The sequence below is a fragment of the Austrofundulus limnaeus genome, unplaced genomic scaffold (assembly GCF_001266775.1).
Source record: "Austrofundulus limnaeus strain Quisiro unplaced genomic scaffold, Austrofundulus_limnaeus-1.0 Scaffold9, whole genome shotgun sequence".
Classification (NCBI taxonomy): Eukaryota; Metazoa; Chordata; class Actinopteri; order Cyprinodontiformes; family Rivulidae; genus Austrofundulus; species Austrofundulus limnaeus.
In genome coordinates, this window is record NW_013952411.1 from 432960 (window position 1) to 447545 (window position 14586).

General features: G+C 37.7%; 2 protein-coding genes across 2 annotated transcripts in view; one reads left to right on the forward strand and one right to left on the reverse strand.

Annotated features, from left to right (window-relative positions):
• hat1 (histone acetyltransferase 1) overlaps window positions 1-1314 on the reverse strand; it is a gene marked incomplete in the record, with an annotated part of 19641 nt that extends 18327 nt beyond the window's left edge. The window contains 2 exon segments of the mRNA XM_014001257.1: window positions 154-225; window positions 1190-1314. Of these exon segments, the coding sequence (XP_013856711.1) occupies window positions 154-225; window positions 1190-1196 (79 nt within the window).
• Window positions 1315-9612: 8298 nt separating this feature from the next.
• LOC106512725 (calcium-binding mitochondrial carrier protein Aralar1) overlaps window positions 9613-14586 on the forward strand; it is a 22627-nt gene continuing 17653 nt past the window's right edge. The window contains exons 1-4 of the mRNA XM_014001281.1: window positions 9613-9711; window positions 10178-10231; window positions 11200-11342; window positions 12012-12127. Coding sequence (XP_013856735.1) covers window positions 9700-9711; window positions 10178-10231; window positions 11200-11342; window positions 12012-12127 — 325 coding nt within the window. The 5' untranslated portion in view covers window positions 9613-9699. The remainder of the gene's footprint in view (window positions 9712-10177; window positions 10232-11199; window positions 11343-12011; window positions 12128-14586) is intronic.

The following is a 14586-nucleotide window of genomic DNA, read 5'->3' on the forward strand; positions in this document are numbered from 1 at the left end:
CTTGGGTTGTTACCGACATCTGGTGAAATTTTTATATCATTAGCACCTCTAGTAATATATTTACTGAGAAAAATGTTGACGTGTTCATATACACACACTCGTTTCAACAGTCATGTTTATCACATATTAAAAAAATAAAAATAAATCACCCACCTAGCTTCAGGCAGACTGCTTCATTGGTGTCACACTTGTATTCAGCCAGTTTCTTCTCCATTTGGTTTACGTCTGAGGACAAACCATAAAACACAAACAATTAATGCAATAATTACATAGCTATTCAAGTACCACTTTCAAATGTAGTTTTAAAAATAGACTTAGAGAATGAATGTGCATCTGTCATGAGTAATCACAATTTTCTGATTTTAGGTCAAGTTCACACATTTGATGGTTTATGATTCCCATGTGCTGGGATTTGGCACTTTTCTTTAATTAACTTTCATTTCCTGCTGATAAAATAAACAAGTCATAAAAGGGAATCGTCTTATCTGATATTTCATTTTATCCTGTGATAGATTTATGATCTCAGTAGATAAACACTGTGCACGCCAAACAGGACCAAATTGGTATAGAAAATATCATACAGATCTGACTTATTAAACGAACCAACAAAAATAAATTACCTCATATATTATCAAACCTATACACTGCAACTGGGTTTCCAAAATTAAARTAAACATGTTTGCCTAATATTATCAACATTAATTTAATATAAACTCCCCCTTGATTCTTTTATTACTGGCTTTTGATGTAATTTTCCAGTTAGTGTTTTCACATCTTGAGCAAGTATTCATCAGTGGTCGTTCTCTTGATGAAAACAAAATTTATGACAGAATGCACAGATTACTTATGAACAGTGAGGATACAGCATGGGCAAGCAGCGTTTCATAGCGTCAATCGCCCTTAATTCCTGCCTTTTATTAACATATTCACTCCCACAGTGAAGTYTAAGCGTTGCACACACAAACACACACATGTCATGACAATCAGATAGAAACATTAGCACACAGCAGCTGCAGGGCCTTAGCTGCATGATGCTATGACCAGTCAGCTCGTTTAAGATGTTTCACAGATATTACAAGCTAACGTAGCAACATAAGTCGGTCTGGAGCAGCGCTAACTTTCATCCGTGGCTGAAATGTATTCCGGTAAAAACAAAATAATTAAAGSCTTGAAATATTTTGCTTCTTACCCGCCATTTTTGCTCACAGTGTTGCGCAGAGTTGTGTGTTGTTGTCCTGAAAGACCCGCGGAAACAGGAGAACATCCGGGTCACGTGTTTCCGGTAAAACCGGATGTACTTTTATTTTGTTATGCTCCTCCTGAAAAAGGACGATCATATATTGGGTATTAACCTCCTTTAAAACATGCTTGAATTTAAAATGTATGATAAAATAAGATTTTAAATAACAGTGAAATGATTTAATTGTAGTAAAAATTGTTTTAAAAATGTCACAACACTAAAATAGTTACAATAATACATCGTTATAATATTTACCTTGACGGAAAGACAACACACATCATGAAATAAAATAAAAATAATGCAATGAAGCATTTTGTAATAGTTGTACACACTTGCTTTAAAAAAAAACAAACCCTGAAAAGTTAAAATAATTTATTCTAGCCTAATTAATGGCATTTTTTTTCTCCCATCAAGTGAAGGAAACAATTAAGGAATCATTCAAACATGATGCACCTGGCTGATTGACAGAAAGCGTGGCTCTAAAAAAAAAAAAAACCCCAGTTTAAACAATTGAAAAAAATTACAGAATGAGTGTGGCAAAAGTTTTGTTCTCTGRCATGTTCAAAATAAAACGAAAGTACAAACAAAAATGTAAAGGCTGTAAATASAAATCATTCAAGAACTCCAACAAAGATGTCAAGAAAATGGAAATTATGTCTTGAAATTAAAAAATAAAATATAGATCAACAAATGTGTCATAGTAGGAGTCAATGTTTTAAAGAAAATGAATAAACACTGGAAGAAATTGTAAATTGTGAACATCTAGTTTTCTCTAATCTTATTTAAATAAATAAATTTAAAAAAATTAAGGTGGACTGAAGAAAAACAGCAATGTCTATAGAAGCAAAAACGATGGAAATACAAATATAAGTTAATTTGTGCAGCAATTGATAACATTAGGGTTGCTTATCAAGTAAAGCACCAGGGAAGCCAGTAGATGCAGTGAAATGTTAACATATGTCTTGGTAAGCTTTAGAACAATGATGCTGAACTTTTCTTCAAAAATGGTGCATCAATGCCAGCCAACAGTCAAGATCTTAATCCAAMTGAATAATTATATGAAAGCTCACAACACTCTAATCTGCAAAGATATATCTGTATCCAAATCTAAAAGCCTTTCAGTAAAAACAAAGACAATGCAACTGTAAAACACATTTATTTAAAAAGGAAAATTACAGTAATTTACTGGCATCTAGAATTTCACCGTATCACATGACTATGATGACCACATGTGATACAGTGTAGTAAAAATGWGATATTTATGGTAAAATACCTGCTGTTGCCAGAATTTTGCAGTAAAACTTACAATTTGATGTATGAGAGAGTGGAAAATCTGCTAAGTCTCTCCTTTTGTCAAGTCCTTCATGTCTCGCATTCAAGTACAAAGTTACTTACATCCCTTACATTTTTTCTCTGTTATTTTATTTTTCTAGGTATAAACAAAACATTAGCAAAGTTGTGTGGCTGTTCAAAGAGCTATATATTTTTTCCCTTTTAAATCATTTAAAGGGCCAATATAGGGACATACAGGACTACAATCATGTTTCTGCAAAGGCAGGGCTCCTTTAGCTCCACTTATAGGTCCAAAGATGAAAAAGCATTAAGAATATCAAATGATTTATTTTTATGTTTTATTATTTTAATATCACTCCAACAATAAATTAAACAAATTGGGGTTTGTCAGTTTGTACAAACTGTCCGTAAATTGCACAGATTTCCACCATTCGCACAAATCTCAAAAGTTTTTCAAAAACTCAGCATCAAATTTATTTCATGTCTCAGAGCATTAAGTATATATTTTAAAAATTCTGTAATGAGTCCATGCAAAAATGCTGATATGGTAAATGGTAAATGGACAATATAGCACCTTTCTGTCCATCCAGGACACTCAAAGCACTCCACACTACAGACATTCACCAATGCACACACACATTCACACACTGATGATGGCAAACTACAATTGTAGCCACAGCTGCCCTGGGGCCAGAGGTGTAAAGTAACTAAGTACAAATACTTTGTTACTTTACTTAAGTAGAAATTTTGGTTATTTGTACTTTAGTGGAGTAATTATTTTTCTGCGTACTTTTTACTTCTACTCCTTACATTTTAATTCAATTATCTGTACTTTCTACAACTTACTTTTTAAAAATGCAAAAAGTCTTTTATTTCTATTTCACTTTGACTTGTTTTTATTCCATCTTTTCATTGTTCAGAAAAAATAAATAAATATAAATCTATNGGCTATCATAAACAGGAAGTAGATGTTACAAACTAGCAGGGACCACACATCTTGGGACAACAAAGAGAAGTTTTCAGGAATGTGTTGCTATGGGGCTAGTTTAGGGCTGCGCGGTATAAGCGGTAGACAGTAGAAACTATATGAAGTTGGCCTACGGTAGAAATTTACCCTCTACCGTCCTGTCTTCAGTTACGTCATCGCACCTGTGTGAACAGGGCTGCGAGTGCAGAGACAACTGAGCAGGAGGAGTTCAAAATAAAACGAAGAAATTATAGCGTTTTAAAACGCGTAAAGACAATAAATCCCTCTCCCGCTGCACGTCGCACAGAGCAAAGCTTTAACAACCGGAGTTTTTACACACCCAAGTTGTCGGAGAAAAAAAACTTGTTTTTATGTATTTTTACCCACAGAGATGATAAAAAAAGACGTGGACATTCATTCAGTCACAAATCCATCTTGCTAATGTAAAGTCGGCTTCTGCTCTGATGATGAAGATGAGCGTGCAGCGATGAAGATGAGAGCGCAGCAGCTGATAAGTTCAGCAGGCAGAAGCTCACTGTATGGCAGGCTGATATTAAAGCAAAAATGCTGGCTTTGATTAAGATTAGTTTTCTGCAAAAAAAACTCTAAAAATTACATTATCTTTACTTTTTGTGATAGTTTTCTACCGCGATATATACCACTACCGTGAAGGGATTCAATTTATACTGTGATATGAATTTGAGGTCATACCACCCAGCCCTAGGCTAGTTGTAATTGTTCTGTCATATTAACTAGTATTGGCGATGTGACATGTTGTCCGGAGCAATAAAGAAAGAAATGTAATTCTTATGGGAATATCCAGGAAGATGCAGAAAGCGGAAACAGCTGATCAGTCATGTGTGGTAAATGTTCGCTATGTCAGAAAATATTTGAACTTTTTTGTCTCATCCTGCCTACTCCAGCAAAGAATTGTGAACCATATTAATTATATGTAATTATAAAAAAAGTATCAAAGATCTTATTTGGTTCACTCATGGCATTAAATGTATATTAGATATTAGTCACAATCATTCAAAAAGAAAACCTCAGAAACAAAATAGTTTTCCTCTAGCAGGTGGGTGCAGATATAACCTGCTGTGGTGCAATTCAGTCTAACAAATCAGGACATTTTTTCCCTGAATGTCATCCTCCAGAAAAGCTTAAAGGAGACATATCATGCTAAATGCACTTTTTTTGCATTTATAAATTATTTTTGTGCAATTATAGTGTCTAGGAGTGTAGAAAACATTAATTTATTCTGTCCAGTTACTGCAAAGATATTTTTATATTATTTTATGGGTCAGATTCTTCAGTTTGTTCAAAATCTGCTGTTGCTTATTTCGTTTCATTGTTTATTTCGTCACAATTTTTTCTTCGGAACTACCATTTATGGTAATGTATTTCCGGCCACCTGGATTTCATAGTCCGCCATTTTTTTCCTCGCTGTGTGATTTTGTAGTCCATAGCGTCATGCCGACTATGCAAGTCCAGAAGTCAAAATGTTCGGTTCTGGGGTGTGTGAACTCATATGATTAATCTACATAGGCTATCAGCGTCGGAGCTTATTCAAAGTGCCTGGTTAAGTTTTATTTTTCAAGGAAATGGACCCACAACAGGGCGGAAAGGGCTTGCGGACAACACAGGATGAATGTTACAACAAGGGTGAGTTATAACTGTAAATGTGTTTTAACTATCTAATTTAGCTGTTTCTACCCTCTGTGTCGGAATATGAGGGGAGAAACAACAGCTGTTTCTTTTCCGAATGGGTGCGCACCACCATGTTTTACTTTCACTTTCGCCCCGCACTGTAATCAGTGTGTCCTCGTTGTTTTTCTTTTTAAAAATGCTGGAGCATTTCAAACTGTGATCTAAAGTTAACGTCNACAATACAACTACAAAATTTCATCACTGTGGATCATTAAGATGGTTCTTAAAGTTTAACAATAATAATATTGGTAACAAAGCCAAACGATTTTGTTAGAATGGCATCTTTAACACATTTAAACATGCCGGTGGAGAACAGTTCAGTCAGATGTTTACATACAGCAGTTTGGTTTGAGCACCTAACGAGCCGCTTGTCAAACCCCGTTTCGTTTTCACTACCACGTAGAAGCGCAAATCTTTGCTAACAAAAGTCATCATGGTCTCTGTTACCTTTAGGTTCTGTGGAGAGTCGGCTGGTAACGTTAGTGATTCCTCAGTTTCTTTTGTTTTGCTCCAGACAACTTGCTATCGAAAGCTAATGTTAGCACTGAATGTCAACTGGATGTAAATATACGGCAAACCAGGAATGACAAAATATAGAAACGCGCCTCAGACTTGCGTACAAGACGCCATGGGGAAGAATCGATCTCATGTCCTGTGAATCAATTTTCCCAAATTTAAATTAATTCAATCCAAGATCAATAAAATCAATTTTTTTACCCAGCTCTACATTCAACTCTCCATTTACAGTGCAGGTCTTCATTCACATAAAAACAGTTTCCAGTCCTGAAACAAGCTACATGCACAGAATATGATGTGATGTCACACATAGCATGCTGTGTTTACAGAATATGGATGCTACACATCAATAGCAATGTTTCCATCCAACTGTAATATAAATTTTGAGCAAACTTTTAAAATGTGCACAAAATAAGAAAACAAAACAAGAAAAGAAATGCAAATTAAACGTGTTTCCACCTACTGGTTTGGAGTGCATTAACAAGGCTGTGCAAAACTAATTTTGTCAGACGTTGACGTTACACATGGCTATCATAAACAGGAAGTAGATGTTACAAACTAGCAGGGACCACACATCTTGGGACAACAAAGAGAAGTTTTCAGGAATGTGTTGCTATGGGGCTAGTTTAGGGCTGCGTGGTATAAGCGGTAGACGGTAGAAACTATATGAAGTTGGCCTACGGTAGAAATTTACCCTCTACCATCCTATCGTCAGTTACGTCATCGCACCTGTGTGAACAGGGCTGCGAGTGCAGAGACAACTGAGCAGGAGGAGTTCAAAATAAAACGAAGAAATTATAGCTTTTTAAAACGCGTAAAGAGAATAAATCCCTCTCCCGCTGCATGTCGCGCAGAGCGAAGCTTTAACAACCGGAGTTTTTACACACCCAAGTTGTCGGAGAAAAAAAACTTGTTTTTATGTATTGTTACCCACAGAAATGATAAAAAAAGAGGTGGACATTCATTCAGTCATAAATCCATCTTGCAAATGTAAAGTCGGCTTCTGCTCTGATGATGAAGATGAGCGTGCAGCGATGAAGATGAGAGTGCAGCAGCTGATAAGTTCAGCGGGCAGAAGCTCACTGTATGGCAGGCTGATATTAAAGCAAAAATGCTGGCTTTGATTAAGATTAGTTTTCTGCAAAAAAAAAAAAAAAACTCTAAAAATTACATTATCTTTACTTTTTGTGATAGTTTTCTACCGCGATATATACCACNGTGTTCATTACTTTTACTTTTATACTTTAAGTAGTTTTAAAACCAGTACTTTTATACTTTTACTTGAATAAAAAGCTCGAGTTGATACTTCTACTTCCAAAAAAGTATTTTTAAATGCTAGTATCTATACTTCTACTTAAGTAATGAATTTTGGCACCTCTGCCTTGGGCACACTGACAGAAGTGAGGCTGCCATACACAGGCGCCACCGGACCCTCTGACCACCATCAGTTATAGGTATAACCAATATGTGTCAAAAAACCTTGGTAAGGACACTAAAAGGCTAGGGAAGCCTGTTTATATTTGGCACCAGAGTTTGTTTACTTACAGAAACAGCTGAATTGGCTGAAAATATGCTGATGGTGATAATTGAAAAGTCATTTTGAAATAAGACGTTTTGATACATTTTGATGTATTAATGCGTTTTTACACTCAGACCTGTTGAGTAAAGTATGCGGATGTAAGAGGTGGACATTGTACAATGGCCAACAGGTGCAAATGTGCAGTAGGCTATGTCAAAAAAAAAGATGCAACTTCAGAAACACATAACAGAAGTGCTGGGTGCAGAAGATCCACAAACAGTTTAACTTTGATTTACTGTGATTCTAATGAAAATCAATGTTATTAAAACTTTCAATGGCAATGTAAAATCTGCAAAGTAGGGGAGAACGGGGTTGGTTGACACAGTTGCTAAATCTTTTCTCCTAGAAAGTGCTGTTACAAAATTTTTGCGTGAGAGTTTCCAAATTAGTTGTCACAGACTACCTACTATTTTATTTTAGCAGTGTGACATCTTTCACTGAGATGAGGACTTATTGTGTTTTTCACATCATAATGTAACTTTTGATTATTTTTGTGATCATTTTGAATTGCTTTTAAACAATGGATTTAGAATTAAACACTTGTTGGCATTTGAAAGTAAAAAGGCAGAGCTATAGTTAGAATGTTTTTTTTCTTTGCTAGACCATAACATATCTCAAATATATGTTTCACAAATCACATACTTGGTTTAAAATATTCTACAATTAGTGTAGAATAATCTAGTCCAGGTTTGAGGTCTCTATGTGTTTTAGTTTTTAAACTAGAGCAAATGAAAGATGTTCAAGGTAGTTCAAGGTAGAAAACAGGTGGAATCGCCCTTTAGCTATTCCTGAAAATGTAATGACTGAGTGTACGAGTTTCACTGACTTGCCAGACACCAGAATAGTTTTAATGTTTTTATTAAAATATAAACAGCTGGATCGGGAARCAAACGTCACYGGAATCAGGAGTTCTACACAGGAGAGAATTAGRTTAGTGGCTAGAAYGTTCACVAGRACAGWTTTAGTAGAAGATTTAGCCACTAACCTTTTTAGAGTACAGGAAGTCCCAACAGTACTCTTAAAAGACTTTGAGAGTCTTGGATGAAGTCCGGTGAAAGCACTTCCGGGTTGCGAGGCTTGAGTGAGTTTACGAACTCTGGGTTTTTCCGTGAGGCAGGCTTGGGTCTTACACATGTGGTCAGAGATCCGAGACAGGTACTGAGGGCTGGGCTTTACTCGTGGTCGGTGTACACAGGCGTGGGTCAGAATCCGGGAGACAGATGACTGAACAGATCCGACAGGGGAAGCGACGGGAGGCAGAAGTCCAGAGAGAAGTGCGTGGGTCAAAACCAGGAGATCAGAGTCCGATASAGTACCGTTAAGGGATGAGGCAAGAGGCATGAATCCAGAGAGCAAAAACAAGGTCGTAACGAGGCAGGCAAGACGTGACATGAGGATGCTGGATAACTACTTGGAAAAACCGTTCATAAATCTGGCACTGGTGATGTGGGAGAGTGGAGTTTAAATACTGCTGTGAACAGGTGAGTGACATGACGCTGATTAGATATTTCTGTGACGGGAGGGGTGAAACAATGAGTGAAGGCTTGGCTGTGACTTGACTTGGCAGGGGACAGGCTTAATTCATGACAGAAAACTTCAGTTTTTGTTTCTTATAAATTTACGAGTTTTTTCTCGTAAATTTCTGACTTTACCATGTCAGAAAATATTTAGTTTAAATGTCGCAAATTTCTGCCTTATATGGATATGTCTGTAAATTTTTCTTTTTCTTTTCAACATAAGAGAATTTCCTGTTTTTATCTCGAAAATTTCTGAACTTAATCTCGGAAATTCTTAGATTTTTCTTGCAAATTTACAATTTTTAGAGCTCTGAGAATTTCCTTGATTTTTTATCTCAAAATTTCCTGTAATTAATCTCAGAAATTCCGAGGTTTTTCCCAGAGATTTGCTCCATCTTTTTCTATTTTCATCTGCAAAAATGGCCCTAATACGATGTCGTAGAAAATTACTAAGTGTCGCTGCTAAATGTGAAATGAATAATAAGAAATACTATTAAAAATAAACGAGTTTAACTTACAGTTGTCTGGGGGTTTGATGGTGGTCGACTCAAGTCCTGCTGGCCCGGTTGGAGCACTTCCATTRTGTGTTTTTGAATCATTTGCATCATTTTTTTTTATTGGAGCACTTCCATTATTTTTGAACTTGCGTTAGTTTTTTATGCTGCGCATTTGCACCTGTTGGCCACCTTAACATTGCCCCCATGGACCCCCCATGTTGGTGGCGCCCCTGTGCTCTGGACTCAGAAAAAGACACAACACTTGGTTAAAAATAGTTCAGACTCCTAAACATCTACCTCCGTCCTGTCATGCCCGCGTGCTGCCATCCTGGAGCCTAGCGCGTGCGCTGCCAGTCTAGTCTACAGCTGACGTCACATCCAGCATGGCGRTCAAGGTGACTCCGTCAATATTTTCTTATCAGAAATTATTTTTAAAAGGCTGTAAAGCGGCTGGCGAGGCAGCGGGTGCGGGACGCGGAGGAGCGGGTATCTTCGTGCGGCTTTAGCGCTTCTGTGTAAAAAAGCAGCRGAGTCCCCCTCTGTTATTTATCTGCTTTTATCTATTTTTTTCCCCCCTAGCTCTGCATCCTGACAGCCTGTCTGTAGGCGCATCTCCCCGGCCTTTCACAATACTGTAATTTCTCTCCTCCGGTGCTTCTGTGTGTCTGAGATGTGTTTCGACGCTGCTTGTTGTTTAGCTGTGTGGCGAAGAAAGAAATCTTTATCGCTGTTGTTCGAGTCGCCCGTGATCGATCCTGCGTTAGAAATAAAAATCAACGCAAAAAAAAAAAAAGGTTTTACTGACAGACAGCTGACCTGTGAAGCGGCAACTTTTGTTCATTTTAAACCTGTGTGTTACAGGTGCAGGCTACAAAAAGAGCTGACCCCCATGAGCTGAAGAATATTTTTCTGAAGGTATGAACCGATGTATAACTCACATATAAACCCAGAATACTTCTGGACTATTCTGGTTTTTATTCTAACACTTTAAATGTCATTCACATGCTTTTCTGTAGAAACTCTTCATTGTTGTGTGTTTTTTTGTACAGTATTGTCTRTTCAAGTGAACCTTCTGTCACAAATATATTAATTTCATTCAAAAGTATTCATCTTTTCCCACTTTGTTCTAAAAGGCCTGTATATTTCTGATGCATATTCAGGTAAAAAAGAAAAAAAGGAGGGTGGGGGTTAATTACTGGAAGCTCATTCTGGCTGCCTGTATAATTTGATTAAGAACTACTCGAGGCCTACTGTGAGGGTGAAAAGATACACAATCGTTGATGGAGAAATGTGGCAATAGATTGCTCGGAATTAATATTTTCGTTTAAAAGCGTTAATTCAGCCGAGTGCGTTGAATTGTAGATRTGAAAACACTTGGGCGTCGGGGGTCTCCTCCCACGCTCTCTCAGCCTTCCTTCATCAGCGCTTGGCTGGGGTCCACGAGCGTGGCCTTTCTGTTGCCGGTTCATGCTCCGCTTGTGCTTCCAGAGCTATCTTGGTGCCAACTTGAAACCCCACCCAGGCTCTATAAATGACCTTAACCTCTTAAAGCCCGACTGAGATCAGGCTTGACTCAGTTGTGTGRCATAAAATGCCTTCACAATTTAAAGCTTAAAGGTCAAGACTGTAGAACTGTGAATATGAAATGCTCGTTGCACTAAATTAAGAGAAAGCATGAAAAATTATTTCAAAGAACCCAAAGCTCCGAGGGGCTAAAAATACTCTATGTTGCGTGAACTGAGATTTTATTTTCAAACTCATCGGTTGCTTCCAACAGAGAAAACACGCAATAGATTTTCTGGCCATGTTTTTTTCCCCCCATCAATCTGAATCGACGTCTTGGTGCACACCTTCCAGTGCTGACGTCTCTGTCTCCTCTGCAGTATGCCAGCGTGGTGCAGGATGGAGAGCATTACATGACCCCCCGAGACTTTGTGCAGAACTACTTGGGTCTGCACACACAGCCTCAGCACAACCCTAAAACCGTGGAGCTGATAGCGGGRGTGGTTGACACCACCAAAGATGGGTGAGCTGCAGTCACAGGTGGAACTGAAGCCTTTTGTTATAATGAAACATTTGTTTTTAAATATTGATAATGCCATTTTGTTGTTTTTTTTAATATCCTGGTATGAACAATATTTCTGGTATCTGCTTCATTATTTTTGTGTCCGTGCTCTAAAATGGATTTTCTGTTTATTAAACATATTTATACTCATGCCACTTTCACATTGTGTCTGCCTGATGCTGCATGTAAACACCTATCCTGTTGTCGTGAGACGTTTAAAAAAGCACCGCAAACAGTGGAGTTAAAGTTGCAAGACAGTCTAAAATCATATTACAAAATTAGCAATGCAATAAAGCTCGGTTATGAATTTTTTCAATACAGAAATAAAAACGTGTGACGATCATCAGAGCTGCAGAGTTTGAGCAGCATTGACAGCTATAAAATATATCTGAAGGTAAAATTATTTGACCGACTTCTCTTTTCAAAATCAAAAATAAACCAAACATTTTACRTAAGTCACTTTTAGTCATGAATTACTGCTTTAGCGTGCATTTTTTTTTACCAGTATGTCTCAGTACCTGTGAGTTTTTCTTCAGTTGTTCCAGCAGGCAGAAGAGTTAAAACTTTAAACTTGTTGAAGCCACGTCTACCTTTTGTTCTGAGTAAAGCTTTTCTTTCTCATCCCAACAGAWTGATCTCTTTCCAGGAGTTTCTGGCCTTTGAATCAGTTCTTTGCGCCCCTGATGCCCTCTTCCTTGTGGCCTTTCAGCTGTTTGACAAAACTGGCACGGGAAACATCTCATTTGGTACGTAGGACCGAGAACAACTTCCATCCTGTAAGGTTTAAACATATATTGTTTATTAACTCTGACAAGATGGATAAGAACATTAAAAATATTGCGGTTAAGATTTATTTCGAAGCAGGACGGCAGAAAGCTGTTTATTCAAAATATTTCAAAAATCCTTACAACACAAATTAATCAAGTTTGTAAAACAACAAAAAAAGAACAACAAAAAACAAGGCTTTCAAACAAACTGAAAACTGGAGAAGTTGCGTTTTGTGCAAAAATGTAGCATAAATGCTGATTTATGGTTGAACCTTTGTGAAGAAGCTGAAACTGAGTTGTTTATGGAGGTAATTGTTTGTTATTATTCAATCAAAAAAGTGTAATTTTCACAGAGGGCCATGTAAGCATTATGGTGGTCCTCAAAGGGCCAGTTGTTATTAACTTTGACGTTTCATGTTTACCTTCAACTAAACAMAAAACATCATGTTTCTCATCTCATTGCTTTGGCTGAGTACTGCTTACAAACAATAACTGAGCTCTATGTGGTATTTCCTGCATAGAAACAGCATGTTACCACGTCCGCTTATAAACACAAAATAAGCTAATTGTATGAATGACTAAATGTGAAATAAATAATACAGAARTATTATTAAAAGTAAAAGWAGGRGAGTTTTACTCRCTGATGAGTTGTGGYGAGTTGCTGCTGTCTTWAATTTTGARCTCTCCCACTTTCCTACAGGGAATTCCCATGCAMAATCAACATGCATTATGGGAGATGTAGTTTATGGTCAATGCTGGCTTTAAAGCAGCTTAGAAMTGTGCTATCCAACTAAATTGCTCAGTTACTTAAAGCCAGCAGCCTARGGGCATTTGACTTTTTARATTTATTTATTTTGTTATTTGGTATCTCCCCCCACCCTACACCCTGCACGCCCTGAAATGCTGTTTACCCTGGTATTTCCTAAAGGTCATACCGTGGTATGAAATGGAGCGATAGCGCCCAACCCTAGTTCTCRGATGTTTACTCTCTTTCTTGGACAACAGAAGATGCATGGGAGGGCGGAAGGGGCTAAACTTCGTTGCAGGGCTCTGTTGTCTGTGAAGTATGAAAATAAATAAAATAAACCCCCCTTGGATTTTGATAAAACTTTCAGGTAAATTCTATCACTTWGTASAGCCACAGCTGATAGAAATTTGAGCCTAATCGCATGGCTGGTTTAATAGTTGAATTTTGGGTTTCTACGATTAAATAAGTTCCCCTCTCCCGTCGTCAAATAAACCAAACAAAAAACACACAAAAGTTTCAGAAAATGTTTAATGCAYCACAGAGATCAGTTGATTAAAGTTTGAACCATGTCTGAGCAGACCCAGAAAACTCAACTATCTGTCTGTTAGCAATGTCTGGGGCCACTACTGACTACAGCCTCGATCTCCACGTCGCAGATCGACTGCTTCCCCCTGGGCAAAATTGGACATTGAGCYGGGCCGACTGCCTGAGCTCCACATCCTGGGAGAGGAGCCAAACCCACTGTGCCTAAGTGCATATTATCAGGCATACAAATGATTGATAAGTGCCTTCTAACTGGCYAGGAGGTAGAGGTGGGATAGTCGGCATACAGTATAGGACTGATTGATGATATTCGAAATGGGTGCACCAGGAAATCGCTTCATAATGCACAAACCAATAGGGACACGTCTTAGGTCATATTCACACCTGATAGTCCGGTAGACTTGGTTCGATTGGGGACCAAAACTGCAAGCTTTGCTTACATTTTCTGTTGCGGTTCACATTCACACTGCACTTTCTCAACCAAACTAAACCCTGTAAACAACCTGTTCCCACTCTCACCTGTGGGGGGCGCTGCACAAAGAACCACTAAAGAAATCAACATGAAAACCTCAGAAGAAGACATGGACCACAACTTCCTTCTTCACAAAATGTAAACAAACAATAGTAACGTTAGATTTTAGTGGTTATAGGATTTATTTTTTGTTTTTGGCAAACGTGCCAAACAAATAGCCTTCAACAATGGGCTCAGCATGAGAGGAAGATGAGGCGGAACCATGGAGAATATTGTTTTGCACACAAGGCGGCTGAGGCAGCTCCGTGTTAATCAAGTAGGAGCGCATCCAGCTCCAAAGTCATGATGTCCACCTTATACAGACATGGAGCGAGGTATTTACGTGACATAAGTAAATTTATGACTGTTCGATACAGTTCGATTAAAGCGGACTAAACAGGGCTGGTGTGAATACGACCTTACATAGTTCCTTCTTAGGCCCCGCCCTTGATGTTCCTGTTCTCTTAGTTCAAAACTTTGTTGATTTCAACCAAAAACTTAGAATATCTACCCAAAGTTTAAGATTCAACCAAAGATTTCTGACATGCAAAAAAAGTTTCTGTTTTGCAAAAAACTTTTTGATTGAATTTTTTTTTATTGAAACTGCTTTTTTGTTTGGTTGAAATTATTATTTTT